General features: G+C 30.3%; 1 protein-coding gene across 1 annotated transcript in view; it reads left to right on the forward strand.

The window, feature by feature from the left end:
- The window catches only part of LOC145256408 (lipoxygenase homology domain-containing protein 1-like), a 798046-nt gene extending 773893 nt beyond the window's left edge, over window positions 1–24153 (forward strand). The window contains exons 40-47 of the mRNA XM_080115275.1: window positions 3008–3143; window positions 7945–8178; window positions 9606–9776; window positions 11854–11992; window positions 13992–14156; window positions 14835–14947; window positions 20526–20717; window positions 21857–24153. Of these exons, the coding sequence (XP_079971401.1) occupies window positions 3008–3143; window positions 7945–8178; window positions 9606–9776; window positions 11854–11992; window positions 13992–14156; window positions 14835–14947; window positions 20526–20717; window positions 21857–22041 (1335 nt within the window). The 3' untranslated portion in view covers window positions 22042–24153. The remainder of the gene's footprint in view (window positions 1–3007; window positions 3144–7944; window positions 8179–9605; window positions 9777–11853; window positions 11993–13991; window positions 14157–14834; window positions 14948–20525; window positions 20718–21856) is intronic.
- Window positions 24154–24262: the final 109 nt, after the last annotated feature.

Genomic DNA, 24262 nt, shown 5'->3' on the forward strand with positions numbered 1-24262 from the left:
TTAAAATTTTATGAGAATTGGTATAAAAGAACCTATATTTTCAAACTAATAAAATATGCCCAAATTTGCCAACATTTGTATATATAGTGTCCTGCAGGCCAGCTTCAGTTTTGATGCTTCGGTTGTCTCCCCTGTGACCTATCCAGGCCACTAATATATAGATATACCACCTTTTTTGACAATTTTATAAGTTCCAAATCTCAGCGACTATTGATCAGTATTTAACAAATGTAGGCTCATTTGAAAGGTAATGGCTTGAATTGTGTAGTGCACTATGTGACATTTGCCCTTAAGGCCGCACATTAAGGGGAGCATCCATCATCCAGAGCCTAATTTTTGGCACTTTTTTACAGCCATAAAATGTTTCAATCATAGTCATTTGTTTTCCTAGTTTTGCATATGAATTACAAAATATCTGATATTTCCCCAAAACCTCTGGCCTTGATGGAGGGAAGACTAAAACTTGCTGGTATGGTTTCAAATGATCAGAAATAACAGCAAGGGGAGACTTGATTCCAAATATTTCTCATATGTTCTATCTCCCCTCTTTGGTTTTCATATATAAAGTAAATTTCACAGTGTATAAGAATTATTTGATACTGGAGATATTCATAATCCTACCTTATTTCTGAAAAAGGGGAGATATAATATATGAAAAATATTTGGAATTAAATCTCCCCTTGCTATTATTTCAGATCCTTTGAAACCATAGCAGCAAGTTTTAATCTCCCCTCCATCAAGGCCAGAGGTTTGGTAGAAAATATATCCATATATATATATATATATCCATACATAAATATACCACCATTTTAGCAATTTTATAAGTTCCAAATATCAGCGACTATTGGTCAAAATTTAATAAATGTAGGGTCGTTGAAAAGGTAATGACCTGAATTGTGTAGTGCGCTATGTGATATTTGCCCTTAAGGTCGCACATTAAGGTCACACATTAAGGTCACACATTAAGGTCGTACATTAAGGTTGCACAGTAAGGTTGCACATTAAGGTCGCACATTAAGGTCACACATTAAGATTGCACATTAAGGTCACACATTAAGGTCGCACATTAAGGTTGCACATTAAGGTCGCACATTAAGGTCGCACATTAAGGTCGCACATCAAGGTCGCACATTAAGGGAATCATTCATCATCCAGAGCCTATTTTTCGCACGTTTTTAACCTTTCAGAAATAAACGACCAATCATTAGGTTTGTTGAACAGTTTTTTAGTTTAATTTATGCAAATGTAAATTTTACTCTTTATGTCGCATATTAAATGTGTCAATCATTGTTATTTGTTATCCAAGTTTTACATTTGAATTACAAATTATCTGATATTTCTCCCAAAACCTCTGGCCTTGATGGAGGAGGGACTAAAACTTGCTAATATGATTTCAAATGATCTGAAATAACAGCAAGGGGAGACTTGATTCTCACTGCTTGTTTATGGATTTGATTTATATTTATTAATATATGTTAAATAAATCAATTGAAATATAGAAATGATTTAACATATATTTATTTCACTAAATCTATAGACAAGCATTGAGAATAATCTAAAACGTTTGGAATCACGTCTCTGTTATTTAAGGTGATTTGAAATCATATTAGCAAGTTTTAGTCTCCCCTCCATCAAGACCAGAGATTTTGGGAGATGATTTAACCCTTTTTTCTGTTTCGACCTCGATATGAATGATTCCAAAAAAAAAAAACAATGAAAGGGAAAAGAAATTTAAACTGCAAGTTGAAATTTACAATTAAATTTGTTGTTCAATTGAATACTCCAAAAAAACAATTTTCAAAGTCCTTATTCCATGGAGTTTCAAAGAATGCTATTCTTCTCATCAGAGGAAAGAAAGAAATTAGCAAATTATATATACACATAGCAATATTATTAACATATTAAAATATAATATAACGTATTACATCATAATATAAACTGGTATTATTAGAAATACTTTAATATATTTGCTGTATTTGGGATTTGAGGCAGTAACCAAGACATGAGATGTGAGAACAAATATTTCAAGATGATTATCAAAAGTGAAAACTTTGTGTGAATTTGTGTTTGTATGCATTCACGGCACAGGTCATGATCGTCTGCTCATTGTCTTCATCCAAATTCAGTGATTCACAAAAGGAGTTTCCTTCAACATAAGATAACAACTCAAGTTTCAAACCAGCAACATTTTTTTATTTTGTTAAGTTCAAAGGAACAATTTACAATCAAAACAGATCAAATCAAAATATATCCTGATGAACAAGGTCCACAGCCTGCTCACCAGCTGACTCAAACACCAAATCCACTTCTTTCTGTGTTGCTTAGAATATATATGTGTGTGTGTGTGTGTGTGTGTGTGTGTGTGTGTGTGTGTGTGTGTGTGTAATAATGTATATATGTAATAAAATGGAGACGGAGAGAGAGAGAGAGAGAGAGAGAGAGAGAGAGAGAGAGAGAGAGATCAAATGACAGTACTGTTTGGAACCACACAGACTACTTGAGAAGTATCGGCTGTATGGACATAAAAACAGACGAAGGTGTCTGTTATCTGGAGTTGGCATAAATTCCACAGAATCTAAAGTTCTGAACAGGAATCTTCGTTTTCAAGAAACCTTTGTTTTTTCCAAGTTCTTTTAGTGATCTTTTTTCTCTTGGCTTTTTCTCATTACAGGTTCGCCATTGTAGCACGAATCTATGCACTTCCACTAAGCATGCAGCAATGTACATGTTTGCACTTGTTTCAGCTATTGACATATAACATGTTTGTATTTAGATCATTGCATGTGGTGGTGGGGGATCAGTCTTCTTATTCTTTAACAGATTTAATGTGTTAATGTATCAAGCCTGGTAATGTCAATCAGAAGAAACATCCTTATCACCTAAAATGAATTCCATGAAAATAGAAGCCCATGGCAGTTTATAACCCATGGCATTTTATAGTTGCTTTTTGTTGTTATTTTTGTCAGTTTCCTTCTTTTTTTTCTTTTTTTTCTTTTTTTTTTTCTAGGTTGATTTGTTTAATTTAAAGTCTGGTGAGAAAACAATTTTCCTTTGTGAAAAATGGTTCAGTGCAAGCAAAGATGACAAAAAATTAACAAGAGACTTTGCAGCCTTGGACAATCAAGGAAAACACATTCTTACTGGTAAGTTTGTTTTTTCTTCTTTTTTTTTTTTCATTTTCAAATAAAAAATCGTTCATCATCAAAAACCTTTTTAAAAAATGTATTTCCTCAGTTTAGCAAATGTTTTTCAAAGATATCATAAGTTTGTGGAACATGCAAGAATTTACATACAATTTGTTCCCTAAATCAAATTAAAAAATGTGGTTAAAAAATACTATTAGCACATATTCAGGATAATAACTCAATGTAGTAAGACACATTCATACGAGCAGCGTTCCATTTTGTATTCTTATAACTTATAAATCTTTATTTTAGCATGAACAGTTCATGCTAAAATAAAGATTGATAAATTATAAGAATATTGATATCTCGGACTTTGAGTTAGTGTTGTGATTACTGAGAAGCAGGTTAATTTTTTTCTAGAACTAGTATATTTTAGATATTATTTTACTTATCGTTACTCCAGAATTTATTGCCACTCTGAACTTAGGGTTAGTTTAGGGGCTAATGAAAGGCATGTGTTTTGTGGGGGTTTTTTAATGCTAAAAATGAAATATTTAAAAAAATAACACTAATTTCTAAAGCATACAAATCTAATTTTTATATTAGAAAAGACATTTTTGGATGGGAGCAAATTGGAGTATCTAATCTGATAATAAATTTAACTTTTTCTGTTCTCAAACAGTGAAGTAGATATGCTTTTAGACTGGAGCATTTTCTATTTTTATCTTAACTCAGGATGATCCTTTTTGGAAAGTTGAATTTCCCCCCACAGTAAAAATTGACTTTGAGTTTTACTTTGTTCTCATGGACAGACAAGTAAATCTATGTAATTTTTTCTGGATGAATATTCACAAATATTCATTTTCATTGATGTTGAGATCTATGAAGATCCACCTTACCAAATCGAGTTTTTATAAATTGCTATGAAAAAAAAAAAACAGAAAAAAAAAACAGCGTTCACATGTAGAGCCAAAAATGTGGTCTTTGTCTTGATTAAAAATTAACAATATCACTACAAAAAAATGAGCAATATCACTACAAAAAAAATTAGCAATATCACTACAAAAAAATGAGCAATATCACTACAAAAAAAAAAGACAAACCATTCAATATGATAGATGAATTAGTGTCGAAATGGCAACATTAAAGTAAATACTTGAAAGTTTCAAAATTATTCTTAGACGATTCCATATTCTATAAATTGGGTTGATTTTTAATTTGAATAAAAAACGTTGTTCAGGAAAAATGTTGAAGTTTTTTTTTTTGCTAAAAGAATTTTTTTTTTGCTTGGTCAAGTCAAATTTAGGGTTAAGCTCAAGTGATTCCCTGGTGGTGCTGTTTTGCAACTGTAGAAAATGTTTTTTTATTATCTAAGTACTGAGCAAAACGTATATATATATATATATATATATATATATATATATATATATATATATATATATATATATATGAATATATCTATACTTATAGCCAAATTGAATATTGGAAGCTTTTAATTCATAAAATCAAAAGTATCCAGGAAAAAAAAACTTGAATGCGCATTAAAAAAACCTACAGAACTCAGTTGAAATAATTTCGAAATGACAAACAAAACAATCTTCAAATGGAACTTTTGCTTTTACTTTTGCAAATTGGATTTGTTTTTTATGCACGATTTCATGATTGATCCACCCACCTGGCAAATTTATGTTGAAATTTGCAGATTTATTTCATCATAAAATATGAATGATTGATCTTTTAAAAATAGAAGCCACAAAGTCGAATCTGTTTTCTCTTTTTCTATGCCATCTAATTATATAACAATACAAAAAATTGAACAGATAATTTTTTCTACAAAATGGGTGCAGTTTAATAAAACCTAGTTTATAATAAATATTCAGTTTGTTAGTGAAATACAAAAGAGAGATTTTTATTCAAAATAAAAATTTTCTTTACACAAAAAGTTGTTAGAAAAATTAAAAAATAAAACTATTTTACTTACAAAGATTTTTACAGCTTTATGATTAGTCTGTAAGCAATCACATATGTTGATGTATTTTCTTTTAATGTAGGCAGAAGACAAGAAAGCACTGAGTAATTGGCCCATTGACTAACAGAATGGCTTATTGTATGAATATCGTTTATTACATTGGTTCTTTAATGCATGCCCATACAAGATTTTCTTGTTGCAATCAATTTTTACCATTCAAGGAAGAGGATGTATATAGGCTGGTTCTCTTTCAACTCAGCAACTCGCAGTAGAATCTGTTATAGAGTGTGGTGTCAAGTTATCGTATATAGCCATTTGTCTTTGCTTCATCCATTTGAACTCTGACCATATGGCCAGAGTTCAAATGTATAATAATGTGTAGGAATAGAAGAAGGGGTTATCATTTCATGGGTAGGTGACGATAGCTATGTAGTTAACAACATCGATTGACAACCTACAAAAAAAATTTATGTTCACAGTAGTTTGATGGTAAAAAACAGTTGCTAAAGAAATTGGGTTTAGTAGTTGAGGTTATGATGAAATAAAATTGTGTATAGTGTACTTGATTTTCATGGAGACAACGAGATGCAGTTACAGGTACCATTTGCTTCTCTCGATATCTTAAATGATTCTTCTACTGACACTTTATTCCTCCCGTAATCTTATTCTCTCCCAACTGACTTTTCAACCAAAGGGAGATAACATATATATTGTTAGGTTCTTTTTCATTATTGTAGCAAAGTTCGAAAATTGAATTTCAAGTGAAAACCAATGTTATCTACTAAATTTTCATGTCACAGTAATGAACATATCCAGAAATTACGAAAAACGATAAGGTAGTAAAGTTTTGCAAAAAAAAATGCATGAATTGGGGTTTATGTGGCTTGTTACAAGTACGAATTTAGCATAATAATAAAGGTATATATATATATATATATATATATATATATATATATATATATATATATATATATATATATATATATACAGTGGCGCCAAAAAGAAAGTCCCCACTTGTTATTTTTTCAAAAACCGCAAATTTAAGCTAAATTGAATGTAACTTTAAAAAGTCATTTGAAACATGTTTTATTCCTCTATAGTTTGACTTTTAAGTGAAGTATCCTAGTGTCCACGTCAATTTAAAAAATTAACTTCAAATCGAGAAGGCAAAAAAGAAACTCTGCAGCAACAAATGAGCTTAACCCTAGCTTAAAATATTCACCTTTTAGGCAACAAAGCATCTTTAATTTTGTTGTTGTTCCAGATTATACAACATAACATTCAATCCATATGCCTCAACTTTCTCTTAGTGATCGTCAGGAGCTCGTTAATCTCCACCTTTCTGGTTTATCCAATCAGGAAATCAACCACAGATTGAAATGTAATGAGAATATGATACGAATGACTGCAAAAGCATCAAAACGCCAGCAGTGTTCGTAATGCCCCTAAATCTGTTTATTTTAAAGTTACTTCTTATAGGGACGACAATGCTATCAAGATTCGCAGCCTCAGAAACAGATTTCAAACGGCTCCCCAAATCCAACAACAGTATAATCTTGTTAAAAATTGCTCTCTTTCTACAGTTAAGAACAGATTGAAGGAATTTAATTTGTAAGGCTGTGTTGCAAGATACAAGCTAATGATTTCTGTAAAGAACAAAAAGTGCTGTGTGTACTTTGTTAGATGCAATGAAGATCATGACTCTTCATATTGATCGAAAGTGATTTTTAGCAATGAAAGCAAGTTCAATAGGCTAGGCAGTGATGTTAAGCAGTGTGTCTGTCGGAGGAAGGACGATGAATTTAATCCAATATGTACTGATTCAATGATGCAAGGTGGTGGAGGTTCAGATTTGGTGTGGGAGCGTTATTAGTGGCAATGGTCCAGGACCTATAGTTTGCTTGCAAGGTTGAATTAATTCAACCCAGTACATTAATATGTTGACTAAGCATTTTTTACTCTACTTTGGCCGAAATTTGGATGATAATCCCATCTTCATGCAAGATAATGCTCCCATCCACATAGCTGGCAATGTCAAGAGGTTCCTTGAAAAGAATATTCCTCAATCCTTCCAAAAACGTATGGCATTATATCAAGCAACAGCTATGCAATGATAAAATTTAAAATCTGGAAGAACTTTGGACAAAAATTAAAGAGAAGTGGGATGCCCTTTCATTGGCGTATTACTGCAGACTAATTCAAGGAATGCCCAAAAGATTGCAGGCTGTCAAATTGCTACTAAATATAAACTAATTCATTGTGTTTCTGTTATATTTGTGTTGCATTAAGGTTCTAAAATTTAAATAACAACTTTCCATTGTGCGAATACTAGGATACTTCAATTAAAAAGCGGAATAAAAGGCAAATCAAGTGAGGTATAGTTTGTTTAAACAGTTACAATCAATTTAGTTTAAATTTGCGTTTTTCTGAAAAAATGACAAGTGCAGACTTCTTTTTGGTGTCAAATATATATATATATATATAAGAATGAATTCCTACAACTACATTAAATTTAAGATTTTCAGTTTTCAGCAAAGATTTACGATTCTAACAAAGGAGAGGTAAATCTTTTCTGAAAACTGAAAATCTTTGTCCAATTTAGCAAAACTTAATTTTCACAGTTTTTTGTAATTTTTGGATATTTTCATTACTGCGACATGACGGTTCATTACCATTGGTTTCATTTGAAATTCAATATTCTAATTTTGTTTCAATAAGGAAAAACCTTTTCTTATATCATTTCATTCAGATAAAGAAAAGAGCATCATTTTTGTAAATAAAAATTTTTATTCCTAAAGATTTGATGTAAAATCACAAAACTCATTTCTAATTGTCTTGTTTTTATTTCAGAGACAAGTTATGAAATTAAAGTGAAAACCTCTGACATTTCTGGTGCTGGGACGAATGCTGGAGTTTCCCTCATTCTTTTTGGCATGAATGGAGATTCTAATGAAATTTCTTTAACCAAACCTGTCAACAATAATAGCAATCCATTTGAACGGGGCCAACTTGATATATTCAAAGTGAACAACATACTCAGCCTAGGAAAACTTAGCAAGTTACGGATTTGGCATAATAATAAAGGTATATATATATATATATATATATATATATATATATATATATATATATATATATATATAAGAATGAATTCCTACAACTACATCAACTTTAACATTGGGGGCTACTATGATAATTCTAACTCACCCTAATCCGATTTGTTTGACCCCCTGGAACTGAGATGTACTATATGTATGATAGAACTGTAATATATTTATGTTTGTGGACATTACTAAGTTGGTGCAAAAAGTTCTTGGAAATGTGATTGCCAGTATGCTTGAGGACTATATTTTGCAAAAGAAAAAAAAAAATCGTAAAAACGTGAACCAAAGATAACTCCAAATTTCATCACATGATTTGCATCTACGTCTGGTGTGAGAAAATGCAAAAATGCTATTGATTATTACAGCTGCGTCTGGTCATTATTTTCTGTTATGAGGGATTTTTATGCACCTTGTTACAAGGTGTGATGATAATAACATAAAATAAAACGACCTTTACAAAGAGGTCAGCATTTATCTAGAATATTTTAAAGATAAAGCAGAATTTACTTCTCTTAATAGTTTGAAACATGTTTAACTGTGCAGTCACATTAGACTCCTCCACCACCCAACGTGAATTACCACCGAAACCGGGGAAGTAACATTAGGTTTAAATATCTGCAGTTCTTAAGAAAAACAGAAAGGTTATTGCTAAAACACGTTTTTTTTTTATGTATTGTAAACTAGAACTACTTTAACATCGGGGGCTACTATGATAATTATTATGGCAACCAATGTTTCATTTTTAATTAAACAACCTAGATTTGTTTGAGGACTATATCTTCTAAAGTAAAAAAAAAAACCATCATAAAAACGTGAATCAAAAAGATAACTCCAGGTTTCATCACGTGATCTTGCTGATTTGCATCCATCTACACCTGATGTGAGAAAACAAAAAATGCTATTGATTAGTACAGCTATGTCTAGTCATCATTTTCGATCCCAAGGGATTTTTATGTGCCTTGTTATAAAGGTGTGTGGGGAGGGTTGCATGACAAAGCTACTATACGTTTTTAATATTAAAAATGTATAAAAAGTTTAAATAAATTTTTTTCTTCATTTTTTTTTTTTGAGAAGATTAAAACTTAAATTTTATTTATTCAGGGAATAGCTTGTTTTTATTGTTGTTTTTTGCAAACGGGGAATAGCATAGTAGGAACAAATGATACCAAACCCTATGATAGTAGCCCCGTTTGGCATTACTGCAAAAACAACAGTAATAATTCTTTCAACAAAGCCTTCGTCAGATGATGGGGGTCAGCATCCTTAAGCGTGAGCGTTCTAACAATAACATTACCATTTATTACATAAAAATGCTAAGAGTCCTCTTTTATCATGACCCCTTTCAAAAGTATTTTATTTATTTAAATAAAGATAATACAGGTTTCAATTTTTCATCTATTTTTCTAGGGATTGGATCTGCCTGGCATTTAGCCTTTATCGAAGTTGTGGATATTAACACTGGCAGCGTTTACACTTTCCGTTGTGATAAGTGGCTCTCAAAGTCAAATGATGATGGACAAATTATTCGCGAACTTACCTGTTCTGAGGTGACATCTCTTGGTGTTAAGAAAAAAACAGGTGAATACATTAACATTTGTCGAATATGTGATAATAATTATGCAACGTTTTAGATTGGATCCTATTACTAATTGGTCCTTTTTTAATGATGGAGGCTTAAGAAAATCATAAAAAGATAAAGAACAAAAACATTTCAAGAATGACAAGTAATTAAAAAAAAAAACATTAAGTTACTCTCTTGTAAGAAGTCAGTCTTCCACCATTGAACATGTCTCAGCGATTTTGAATATTAAATAGAAAGTTAAGAAAATGTTGAGACAATCTTTTAGAAAAGAAAAATTTACAGTCAGCCTTTTTTAATGATGGAGGGTTAAGAAAATCATAAAAAGATAAAGAACAAAAACATTTGAATTCAGTTTTCTTAGATGATTAACGATTGGGAGATAGCAGATGTGCAAAATGTTTAACTTAGATATTTTTTTAAAGCTTGGTTTTGAAGTGATGCAAAAATTCTGTGAGCGACATGAAATAGACATGTTTTCTTACAATATACTTTGCCATTTTTTTTCTTCTGGTTGATTGCCCAGAAAAGGAAACAATAATTATGATATATTTTTATAAATATTGACCTTCATAATAACAAGTAGCATAGGAGGGGTGTACTTCAATCCCCATAGTGTGTTTGTTTCATCGGCAAATCAGCTGGTCATATTTGTTATAATGATGTGGCAGTCAAAGTCCTCATCTTCTCTTCTTTCTGTCATTGTCAATAACAAATTAAAAAAAAAAATTATCAATAAATAAATAAAATTTAGTTTAAAAAAAAAAAAATGGGGGGTGGGTATTCTTTGTTTGTAGCATATATTCATATGCATAAAATGCTCAACTCCTCTGACAGCTATCCAAAATCCTAACTGTTCTCTTTGGTGAATCCGTCGGAAGACTGTCTGTGACGTCACAGTCGGTGTGATACGCTGGCTATCACCCTCCCGAAAAAAATTGTAAGGAAGTGAAAAAAAAGAGGAAAAACTATTTAAAAAAAAGAAAAAGAGAAAATAAGTTGATCAGCAGACCAAAAAGTATAGGAAGTGAGGTGGGATAGAAAGATATGTCAACAGCTAAGTGAATGTTAACTTTGAATTCTTGGTAGATATATATTTTCAATGTTACTGATGATGTTTGGTCTCCATAGAGAGGGGAAAAAACATTCATTCGTATTTTCAATGAATTCTATTCCCATTGCATTCTAATATTAAATTGTTTTAACCATTCCGCTTTGTGTTTGTATTTCTTTCGCTAATTTTCTTGTATGTTTACAGAATTTGAGGAACGTACATCTCCCACCCCGAGCCAAAACGAATTACATCAAAACATAAAGATAAATGATAAATTGTGTTTGGTCGTCATAATAATAAAAATGGTTTATATCAGGTTCAGAGTTGGAAGCAGCACTACATAAAGATCTTCATTCTTTCTCAAGCAATGTCAGGAATAGGTTTTTGTTTGATATTGATTTTGAGTTTATTTTCATTCTCCAATTTCTTTGTGTCAATATTTGAGTATTTGTATTTATCGAACTCATTGATTTCAATACTCACAATTTTTTTTTTTTTTTACACAAATTCTAAAGTTTTAGGGTGGTTGCTAGTTAGAGTTAGGTTTAAGATTAGGTTAGAAGACAGTAACGAATATTTGGAAAAGTAATTTATTGGACAAAAAATTAAAAAGAAAAATATATTACAAAAATATAGAAAGAATGTTTTGAAAAAAAATATTGGGAATGTAGTTATATCAAATGAAAAAAAATAAAAGAATTAATGTTGGGTAGAATATTGACTCAACATCAAAAATACAAAACTTAAAAATATACGAAACGAATTGCTCTAGTTAAGAAAGTTCAACAAAAACTAAAATTTTAAGATTGAAATTTGAAATTCATTCAAAACCTTTTTATGTTTACTTTCCTTTTTCTTTCTCACAAATATTTTTTGTTTGGTCAAGAAATAATAAATTTTCCATACAAACAAAATGGCTAGACTTGATGCATATATTTAAAATTTTGTCTAATTTAGCCAAAAAAATTAAAACTTATTTTCATTGAATTTCATTTTTTTGTTGTTGTTGTTTTGTCAAACAGAATATTCCATAAAAGTGATTACCACAGACAAGAAAGATGCTGGAACAAACCATAATGGATGGTTAATACTTGAAGCGGAACGTAACATTTCCAAAGTTTTTCATATGGTCAACAGCCCACGACAGAAAATATTCAGCAGGTGAGAATATAAATGAAACTGGCCAGCATGCAAGAAATAAGCAAATAATTGTCCTTTTCTTAATACTAAAATCACGAATTTCTTGGTTATATTATTTTTTATTCATTTATCTTTAATGGGTAAGAGTTCTGGAGTTAGTAGGTGTAGAACAGTTGAGGTAGCAGAGTCAGACTAAAGAAAACATGAGAAAAAGTGATAAGGATGGATTTGAAAAAAAAAGAGGGTTCAGTGGCCAAAGATGGATTATTTTAGAAGTCAATTTCTAAAATATGTAGAACAGTTGTGGTAGCAGGGTCAGTTAGTTGAAGAAGGCCAAGGAAAATAGGAGCGGAAGTGATAAAGGTTCATTGGTAGCAAAGGTCAAGGAAAATATGGGAGAGCATGATGAACAAGTTTAAGAGAAATAGAGATAAAAAATAATCTGTCAAATTTAGATTATTGGTCATGCTAAAATGTAAAGCGGACATTAAACTGAATATTATTATTATTGTTAATGTTATTATTATTATTGTTATTGTTATTGCTGTTGTTGTTGTTGTTGTGGTGGTGATGGAGATGAAAAACGTTTGTGGTTCATATCCGGAAAAATATTTCCTCAAATTAATCGACAAATCGCATCACTTGTGCATCTATTATTGCAATCAATCTCATTTAAACATTTAAAAAAAAATAATCTTTAAGAAGATATTTGAAGATCCAAATCAAATTCTCTTAAAAAAATCGACTCCAAATGGCTTTGACCTAAGTGTAGTATCAGAATCTTTTCTGATATGATACTTCATCATTTCTGTTCTCAGTCAGTGAAGAAGAAATCCTTAGAGACTGAGGTAATTTTGTCCCTTCAATCCAGAATGCCACATTTCAGTGAGTTGAATCCTCTGCACGTAAAAAATCAACCTTGTGTCTAACTTTGCTCTTGTGAAAGGCAAGTAAATAGACTGCAAAAAATTCTTTGTAAATTCATTCAGTTGATTCTTAAAAATGTCCTATTTTTAGTTGATCAAACAATTTGTCAACAAATTATATAATAATCATTAAACAAAAAATGTTTTTTGAAATCTTTCCACTGCAACAAAATATTTAAAAAAAAATAATAATGAGCCACTTGAGGATGAGGAGTAATAAGATGGATGGATTAACAGTTGAATGATGAAGAATATTATGAGAAGATTGAATTTATGATGAATGGAATAAACAAAATTTGATTACTTAAGATGATGTTTTCAATGTAAAGCGGACATTAAACTGAATATTATTATTATTGTTAATGTTATTATTATTATTATTGTTAATGTTGTTGTTGCTGTTGTTGTTGTTGTTGTTATGATGGAGATGAAAAACGTTTGTGGTTCATATCCGGAAAAATATTTCCTCACATTAATCGACAAATCGCATCACTTGTGCATCTCTTATTTTAATCAATCTCATTTAAACATTTTTAAAAAAATATCTTCATATGATTAAAAATTTCCTTTTAAACAAAATATTTTAAAAGAAAATCTGGTAAAAATACAGAATAGTTAACACTTTAGAACTCATCTTAAAAAGTAACATATAATTTATATAAAACGAAATTCTTTACTGAATTCAATTAATTTTGATGTTTGGAAACTATTTGTAAGATTTTTTTTTTGTTTCCACACATTAAGATTAGCCACTTTACACAATTTTTTTTTTTCATTTTTAAGTGTTAATTATTACTAACTTTTATCATTAAAAAAACAAACTTGCATTTGAAATAAATTTTGCATGTTTTTTATTGGGGAGGGGGTGCATTAAATATTTTATACCTTTATTGAAAATTCAAATATAAAAGCTTTCCAAATGAAGAGTTCAAGCCAAGTTCTGGAAGAGTATGAAGGGTAAACTGCTTGGGAACTAGCAACTAAAATCCAAAATGCGAAGCTGTCTTTAATAAATTATTTGTGATAGGCATAAATAGCCCAGGTATACAGGAATAAAACGAATAAAGTATTGTATCTTTTCTTTGTTTTTGCAGAGGCAGCCATGATGATTTTAGTTTTGAAAGTGAACCACTTGGTCGACTGACCGCTTGTACTGTCGGTGCAGTTCAAAGCAAAAGCAATGCATCAAGCAATTCAAATAGAGATGACAAATGGCATTGTGAGGAGATTTGGGTGACTGACCAAACGGATGGAACAAAGTAAGAAACGTCTAATGCAACTTATTATAGAAATGATAAATGAGGTCTTTTTAGATAAAAAAAAAAATTAATCACATCAGGTTCACCATTTTATAATTGAAATGATGAATGAGGCAAAGGAGCAACCATGTTCATTATAATCAAAGTTTGGTTGTGATAGAAGTTGATCTGATTCCATGTTTGAAACAATTAGATAGAATGTCCATCAATTATATAACAACATTGGAGGTGAGCAAACGATCCTTTTTATTTTGGCAGCAATGAAATAGAATTCAAAACAGCTAATAAATAATTTTTATAAAAAAAAGGAGCACCACATATCTTTGTAGATTTAATCCTGTTGCAGAAGTTGGAAAGGGCAGAAACGGAACTGTCGATCAGTACACTTTAAAATCCCTCTGAAAAATAGTAAAATAAACAGACTGTACACATTGCCACTAGTGCAACAAAGTGTATTCCTACACCAAGACATCCGATTGGCTGATGGGCCAATTACGCAATTATGATGACAAGAAAATAGTACATCAAAATATATGACTGCTACAAGCTGAAAAGCTTTCTGACTCAGATATTTTTATTTCTATTAAACTCAAACTAAAAAAATAACCACATCAAATTTAAAAAAAAATATTTCAAACTTTTGTCAACAACCACTAAAAGTTTTTGCTTTTATTGCAGGTATGTTTTTGTATGTAAGAGCTGGATTGATGTGTCAAGTAAAATTTCACAGAAAACTGCAATAAAATTAAAAGTGACTGACTTTAAAGAAAGCCAAGTCTCTTTGATTCGAAGTAAGTAAAAGCAGAACTATTTATATCCCATTAAAACGTTATAAAACATTTTAATGGGATATAAATAGTTTATTTAATAGTACACTGAGGTATTTCCTTATATTATCACCTTTCACACACAGTCAAAAAATAATAATCTATTAAAATGTGTTTGTGGTTTTTGTCTGTTCGTATGCAAATAGGAACAGAATTAATAAAAAAGGATCAGCAGAGTACGCATTAAGTACACATTCTTAAGGCGATGGTTTTTGATATCAGTAACCGAGTTTGAATCTATTGTAAGTCTACAAGTTGGATACGTTTTATAAATTTTAAGAAAATAACATAATAAAATAATTTTTTTATAATTATTTTTGGGTCGAAAATTTGAGCTGTCAAGGGGTCAAAGTTCAAAAGATTTGACCTTTGCAGTTTCTAGCAAACTATTCAGCCAATTTTGGATCTAAACATTTGAAATTTTACATAACGGGTATTCAGACATACAGCAAGCATTTTAATCAGTTTGGAGGGGAAATTTTTGCTGCCAAAAGATGAAAGTTGAAAGAGTTGACCTTTGCAGACTCTACCAAAGTCTTCCACCAATTTAGAAATCTTGAAATTTTAGATGTAGGTAACTTGGACATAGGTCAAACTTTTTTATTTTGATTTAAAACCAAAACAATAAATGTTAAGGGATCAAAGTTTTTTTAAAAATTACCTCTGCGGTCTCTACCAAATTACTCAGGCAATTTTTGGTCTAAACATTTGAAATTTTACATAAAGGGTATTCCCACATAGGGCAAGTTATAAACAGTACATAGGGCCCAAGCAAAGCCAGACTAAACAGCTAGTAATGATATATAATCATTGTTGTAATGCAGCAGTTCTTCACCGAAAAAAGAAGTTAGCAAAATGTTACTTAAAAAAAGAAAAATATTTGAAAGAAACAGAAAAAAAAAAAATTGTCTGCCAAGAAGTACTAGACTGAAGGAATAAATTGTCTTATTATTTGTATTGAACTATGTAGCACAATATTACTTTCTGAGTATTTATTAGTACTTATTAATTCATTGAATTTGGGTCAGTTTGGACATTATTTTAATAGAAATGTTAATAAACTCATATTTGCTGTGTTATTAGTTTTTCTGTCCAAAAAACTTTTTTGTGCTATCCAGAAAAGTACCAGCTTTATCAAAACATTTGTTGATTAAATATATTTCCCACTTCGTGGAATTTTCGTGGGTCCTGTGGGTATATTAGAAGAAACACCAAGAAAAGTCGATTTTATTTGCTTTAAATAAATATTTTTGAATAGTATTGGGAAGACTCCTATTTAAAATTATATCGCCCTCAAGAACGATCCTAAAATCTAGTTGTCAAAATTGCCTAATTTTCCTAAATTCATTGACAGTAGCAATAACCCACTAAATCTTAAGTAAAAGTCAAGATTCTTTTATATGCAGATAGAATGTACAGAAGAATAAAAAAGCTTTCCTGCCCTGGCCTTCTCATGTTTATGGTTTTCTAACTAGTTATATTATCAGGTCATCCCATAAGTTCTGTCCAAATTTTTACCTTTGTTTTTAAATTGAACGAAACTTAAAAAATATTGTGTAATTTTTTACATTTTTATGTTTAGATGCATTTTAAATGATTACATTTTTTTTACAGAATAAAATTTAAATTTGCTTGTTTACAACCCTACTAACATGGAAATGCCTAAGAATCATTTGAGGCATATAATGTTTATGAGTTCAAGAATAGAAACTCAGCAGCAGATGCGGCTAGAAATATTCACTCAGCTTATGGAAAGGAATGTGTGAATGAAAGAACTTGCAGAAGATGGTTTGCAAAATTTGGAAGTGGAATTGCGTTTAATAAGTTTTTTGAAGCAGCTCTTGAAGAAAATCTTGCTTTATCAGATGAGAAATTGGCAATAAAACTGAGTTCAAACCATACAACTGTTCATCGTCATCTTCAACAACTTGGAAAAGTTCCTAAACTTAGAAAATGGGTGCCTCATGAATTGTCTGAAAACAAATCTCAAATCCAGAGTCGACATCTGCTCTTCTCTCCAACTTGTTTCACCTTTTTTGGTTAGACTTGTGACTGGTGAAGAAAAATGGTTCTTTTATCAGAATGTTAAGCATCGTAGACAATGGCTTGGTAAAGGGGAAAAACTTCAGCCACAGCCGAAAAGAGAATTTCATGGAAATAAGGTTCTTCTTTCAATATGGTCGATTGCCAAGGAATAATCCACTTTGAATTATTACCACCTAATGCAACAATTAATGCTCAAATCCACTGTCAGCAATTAGAGTGTTTGAACCAAGCTTTGAGGGGAAAAAGGCCTGTTTTAGTGAATCAAAAAGGGGCGATGTTTCATCAGGACAATGTATGACCCCACAAAAGATCGAAGAATTTGGTCAGGAGAAAATTCCTCATCCACCCTATTCTCCTGACCTTACTCCTTCAGGCTACCATTTGTTCCATAGCTTACAAAATCATTTGGAAGGAACAGTTTTTGTAACGCAGAAAGATGTTGAAACTGACATTTGTGAGTTCTTTGAATCAAAGCCAAAAGGATTTTACACTGATGCAACAATTAATAAGCTTGTTAATAGATGGAAGTCATAATCAGGGAAAGTTTATTGATGATTAATTATTTAATAAAATGCAATATTTGGTCACTTCTTTTCTTTATTTATAAATTTGGACAAAAATTATGGGATGACCTGATATTTATAAATTCATTAACATGGGGAGGGCACTTTAACTATTCTGTTCCTACACCATCTTTTTATTTCGCATACCAATCATCTTTTTTCAAACAGCATTTTGTTAACTGAAGAACTAATATAAAACAGCATTGTTTCAGAAAAAATAAATCTTTAATTTCACTATTTTCAATCAAATACCAGGAAACATTTGAGAAAAATATTTAGAATGTTCTATTTGTGTAATATACACCTCCACTCCCAGGTGTATTTCTTAGTGGCCTCAGTTGAATGACGTCAAAAATGACATTGTGATTGGATTCCAATCTTTCGACCATCAGTAATTATCACTTCCTACATTGATGATTGCACAAGAATGAAAAACTAGTGTCCGTAGGAAAAAATAATACTTATCTATGCGTGCATATATTTTACTTTTTGGGATTTTCCATAAACACTTGGGTTGGCTTAGTCTTCTATTGGTTATCTGAATTTTAAAATTTTTTATGGCACAGGTTACACTTGGATTCGGATTCTATTGGCTTTACAGATTAGTTTCAGGAATTAATTAGTTGACTGTTTATTTGTTTATCCTGTTGAAAAGGTCTTGTGTTTTTCAAAAGGTCTCTCATATTTGCAAATTTAAGCTAGTCAGTGATGCATTTTTTGCATTATTAATGTTTATTCTCTGATGGAGGGAGCATATCTTTGAAGACATTAAGAATTTTCATTAGAATTCCTTGTTTGAATTTGTTGAATCAATAGTGATGTATTCATTTTCATCTTTTTTCCTATACATATATCCACCCACCTATACATACTGATATGATCCTGTGAAAGGGGGATATATATCAGAAGTAGCGGAGCAGTCTTGCTTCTTTTAGAGTAAGAATCTGGTCAGTTGCATTACTGAATGAGTGTTTTAGTCGCAGCTGGTGTTCCTGGCCAGTACTTACTGCTTAACCAATCCATCACAATCTCGCATTGAAGACTCGGATGTACTCAAATTCATTACATCAAAGATATATATGTGAGCTGGAAGGTTTGAAGATATCATTCAAGAAACAGTTCATTTTTTAAAACGACCCCCCCCCCATCCTTCTTCAGTCAATAGCACAAAGTTGAGAGGCATTACTTACATTTGTTATAATTGGAGGACAATGGTTTCTCATTTTGGGTTGAGCCTTGGAGATATTTATTCAATTGTTCTGTTTGCTTTGAAAATAAATGGATGCATACATTGGCATCTTGTTGAAATATTGCAATTCTTCACAGGATTCAGTCTTGGTAATTTAGTTTTCCTATTCCCTTTCTACAATTTTTGAAAATGCAATTAAAAGAAAGTACAATACACATCGTTATAATGCAACTATTTTGCTAAGTCATAAAAAAATTGCTTTTGTTTCTTTTTCACAAAGTTGTTGCTTTTATGCAAATAAAATCCATAAATACTGTAAAATTATTAAAATCTTTTTAGAATTAGACATCCTATTCATTGTGAAATTAAGACTAGAAAATGTTTCAATATCTTATATAGTCTTTAGCTAGAAGATCAGAAAATATGTTTTCACATCAGAGATAGTATTATAAATTAAAAAGGAAAGACCATTCAGAGAAAAGAGATGAAAAGGAAGCTCTCCATTCCGGTCACTTTCTTCTGTGAACTAATCCTGCTAATCTAGTATATATTTGAAGAAAATATATAATAATGTAAACCATATGCAATTCAGTTATCCTTATACAAATATATTTAATTATAAAACTCAAATGACCTTGTTTACGACTTCCGGTTGTGCATAAACCCATAACAGCATAAACAAATAAACACAAATCGCTGGACCGATTTCGTTCGAACAAACGGACGTCCTCAGAAAAGCAAATTTCTTAAATAAAAAACTTCAAGATATGGGAAGCAAACACAAAATGTGATTACAAATAGTATGTATAATCATTGACCTGTTTCATATACACAATATATATTATACTTAATTATAATCAACGCAACAATAAAACTTGTTTTACTGTATACGTTTTCAGCATCCAATTTTTTTTTTTTCACGTTTAAATTATCCAAATAAACAATTGTTAATACTTTATGGGTTTTTTTTTTTTTTATCATTCATTTCCATATTACATTCAAGTTATTTTAATGCAATTTTCTTACAAATAAATCTACTTTAACCCGTTGACAACCATAAGAGCATTTTACAACGGTGATTTACCCACATCTTTCCTTTTTTTTTTTTAAATTTATTCTATTTTTTTTTTAATACACTTTTCTTAAATAAATAACCGCGAAAATGTTTTTTTTTTTAAATTGCCTTACAAATAATCAACGCGACAATAAAACACATTGTTTTACTGTGTATGTTTTCAGCATCCCAATCTTTTTTTTTGCGTTTAAATTAAGATATATATAAAAATTTAAATACTACGGTATCTGTTCAGTGCACATTTATGTATGGCAAACCACTTATAATTCAATGGCTGTAAGTTTTCTTTTAAAAAATAAACAATCTATCTTTATTCTTTTTTTCATTTTAATATACTTTCATAGAAATGTTTCTGTTATGTCACAAAAAACTATTTTCTTTGTCACAAGTGTCAGGCTCATAAATTAATTCCATAGCTAATATAACATATTGACCCAACGGGTCATGGGTGGTCTAGTATATATATATTATTTGAGGGTAAACAGTTACATATGGTCACTACAAATAGATTATATATATATATATATATATATATATATATATATATATATATATATATATATAAAGGGCGTAAGATAAATAGACGGCATGTTAAAGATGAATATTAGTGATACCGTTGATCAATATTTTATTTTAAATGCCCAATAATTCTCAATATTTAATTTACAGAACTTGATACCATAAAATATGAAATTCAGGTTTTCACTGGGAATGTGAAAAATTCCGGGACCAATGCAAACGTCTTTCTGACTATTTTTGGGGAACATGGCGACACAGGAAAACGTCCATTAAAACAGAGATTTCGAGATTTATTTGAGAGAAACCAAACTGATTCTTTTACAATTGAAAGTGTTGATCTGGGTAAGTTTTTTTTTTTTTTCTTAAGAGTATGTGTCTCAATAAATATGCTTTACCATTTTATAAGATTATCTGTTGGGATAATGGAAGATGAATTACACATTTTCACTTATTTCTAAACTGGCAATCAAAAATCTGAATTTCATTTTTTGAAAAACTCATCTAACAGAGTATAAAAAAATAAATCCAGGTTCTTCAACTTCATTTTGTAAATTTTGCTCAAAATTAGTTGGATTTTACTAAGTATCATTGAATTAAAAAAAAAAAAAAAAAAAAAAAATTCATATTGCTAAATCTTTTGATAGTATGCCCCCCCCCCCCCGACAAAAGGAGGGTGGACCTGTAAATTCACCCTTGTTCGTACGTCCGTTCGTCTGGCCGCACTTTTCTCAATAACTATGTCTCAGAATTTTTAAAATATTGTACAAACAGTAAACATGATATGGTTAAAAAAGAACAGATTTTTGAACGGGTGCTTTTCGGTTTAAAATGGCTAAAATCGACACTTGTGCTTATTAAAAAAAAAAAATTGCTTTTATAAAACTTTCTGAAAATTTGTAACTAATTTCTATATAATTTTGTTTGTCTATACTTTGCGATAACTCTTGAATGTGCCCCGGGGGCTCTTTTAGGACTAATAAAAACACTCCATTTCTGAGACTATTTTACCATATTTGTCCAAAATTTTCTGTGTATGTTTATTTAGCAGTTTTGCATGGTGCTGAACTCAAATTTAAATATGTTACGGTCTTGGGGACTTTGGGGCTAAATTGGGCGGGGGCTTAATCATTTCATTTTTTGCATGATGCAGAACTCAAATTTACATGTTATAGCCTAAAGCCGCACAGTTCACCAGGATTTGATGTCCCCTGGGGATTTTTGGGGCTAAATGGGGGACAGGGTGCAAATGCTGAACTGAGTCATTTTTTTTATGTCTCGTTCACTGTGCACTCACAGGGCACCATACATGCTTCACTTGTTTCCTATCAAAAGTAAAAGTATTGTTGAATAATAGTTAACTATCATTCAACAAAATTGTTAACAAAATTGTTGAATAATAGTTAACTATTATTCAACAAAATTGTTAATTTTGTGCAAGTCTTTTCTACATGAATTTAACCAAAAGTTTTTTCTCGTTCCAGGAGCATTTACAAGTTTATTAGTTGAACATGACAACAGTGGTTTCCATCCTGGTTGGTTTCTTGATCACATCGATATAACGAACACCAAATTGAAAGAGACCACCAGTTTTCCTTGTCAAAAATGGTTGGATAAAGACAAAGAAGATGGACTCATAGCAAGAAAACTATTACCTCAATCACAATAACACATTTTACCCCCATCATATAAGAGTTGGCAGATTGTATTTTGCACTGCACCTACTTTAAAAAGTTTTTTCTTCAATTCAAACAATGCATAAAAACGAACATTTTGCTCAAATTATTCTTTTACCACCTACCATCTTATTTTCAAAAAGTAAAAACGTAAAAATTTCTCCTGCCTTACTGAGAGGGGGGGGGGAGTGATTAATGACACTGACTGAAAACACGGGTGATCCAGTTAATTCCACAGATGCATTGTCATCAACCCCCCACCCTTGTGCCTAACCTCCTCTAAAGAAAGTAAATAAAATGCATTCCTCAGCATAGAGCAACCATTTTTGAAATATCTCCAACCTTATAAACTTGTCGAAATTCAAACCAAGTTAGCAGAGAGCAACAACCATGATGATTTTTTTCTTTTTATTAAATTAATTTTGCTAAAGAAAAAGAAAAACAAGCAAAAAAAAAAAAAATAAATAAATTTGAATATAAAGATTTATGCAATAAGTTGTTCTGAAATAATGCTCAGCAACGTTTTAGATTCCCTAAAATTAATATTAATTCAAATGAGCTTCATTTTTTTTAAACCTGTTTTCAGTTATTCTTTTCAGAGTTAAATTTCATGAATCCTGTATTTGATTAAGTTATTCTAATGCTATTATCGTTTAACCAATTCTAAATCGACAGAACAAAATTTAAGTTGGTTTGAAAATGTAATTGTGTTTACGCAAATATTTACTATTCTCATAAGCCAACAAACGTTTTTTTTTTTTAATTATCATAAGCCATGAATACAGCAGATACCATTTTCTCAGTCATAATGTAAAGGTGACCTACATTTTATTTTTCAAATATCTAATAATCTTATACTGCATTCATATTTGAGCATTCAAATAATTTACAATGTTTTAAAAAAAAAAAAAAAAAAAATCTTAAGTCAAATTTTAAAAAATCATTCATATAAATACAATCACATTTCCAGACCAACTTAAGTTTCATAAAGCGGATTTGGAATTCGCCAGACAATAATAGCATAAAAAATAATCTGACAATTCTTAGATCATCACCCCTAGCAAAAGGTATGAATTGTAAAATACTATGATATCTTTCCATGATGTTCTATAATGGACAACCTTTTTCACAAACTCATTTAAGTTTTTTTGTTTTTTTTAAACAATTTTAGCATTTTGTTAATATAAAAAAAATAGTTTAAAATGAAACGGAATTTAGACACATTCTTGGCATTATTGTCACTTATCTCAATTAACTTTGCGAGTGGTCTCCAGCTATCAGTGTTAGTTGTCTCATGATTCTATATAAAATGCCAGATTTAGATCAAGGAGTTTAGATTTACTTATAAAACAGGAATTTTAACTTCTTTCACATTTTTAATACTAACTTATAAAACTGAAGTAAGAATAAAAAAGTATTTTTTCGTCCGTTTTATTTGTTTGGATCTAGGATCAAAAACACTGAATTTTCAAGTAATGGTATTTGGGGAAAAAAAAAAAAAAATTATATATATAAAGAGAGAAGAGAGAGAGAAAATAGTACTAAAGAAAAAAAAAAGTGGTGGTTCTAAAGGAAGAGTTAGACAAGCAATTTTTAATTTGAGCAAATTCAACTCCACAAAATGGAGCATTGTGGATCGAAACAAAAATAAAGTTGCCTCAGTCTATAACAATCTCCTCCTTATTGATAGAACAGAACAATGATTTTATATTTAGATAAGCAGGTTTTAAAAATAAAATAAACTGCGTACAAACTTAGGATTTTATTATAGTCACACTGGATTTTACACGTAAATATCAAATATTAAAAGAAATTTAAAATGCCGAATATAAAATTTGGCTTGCATTCATAGATTTGATATTTATATGCACCAATTATTACTTCAATATAAAAATAATTAAGATCTGATGACACTTAAACCGGTGAACAAAGGATTGTTTTGTTGTTAATATAAATTAGGTTTTTGTCTTGAAGTACCCTATATTAAAAAACAAAGAAAAATTTGTATGGTGTATGTATCCACGATGAAATCAAAATATATTATAAAAAAATGTAAATTGATTAAATAGTTTCATTTTTGAAAAAAAAAAAAAAAAAAAATCAAATTTATGAATATCTGAGAAGTGACTGTCTCATCTGTCATTTTTAAACCTCAAGAAACCAAGGGAAATAACTCAATAATTCAATCTTGCAAGATTTTGTTGCTAATAACTA

This window comes from Euprymna scolopes, chromosome 32, assembly GCF_053919585.1.
Source record: "Euprymna scolopes isolate OS-2025 chromosome 32, ASM5391958v1, whole genome shotgun sequence".
Lineage (NCBI taxonomy): Eukaryota > Metazoa > Mollusca > Cephalopoda > Sepiida > Sepiolidae > Euprymna > Euprymna scolopes.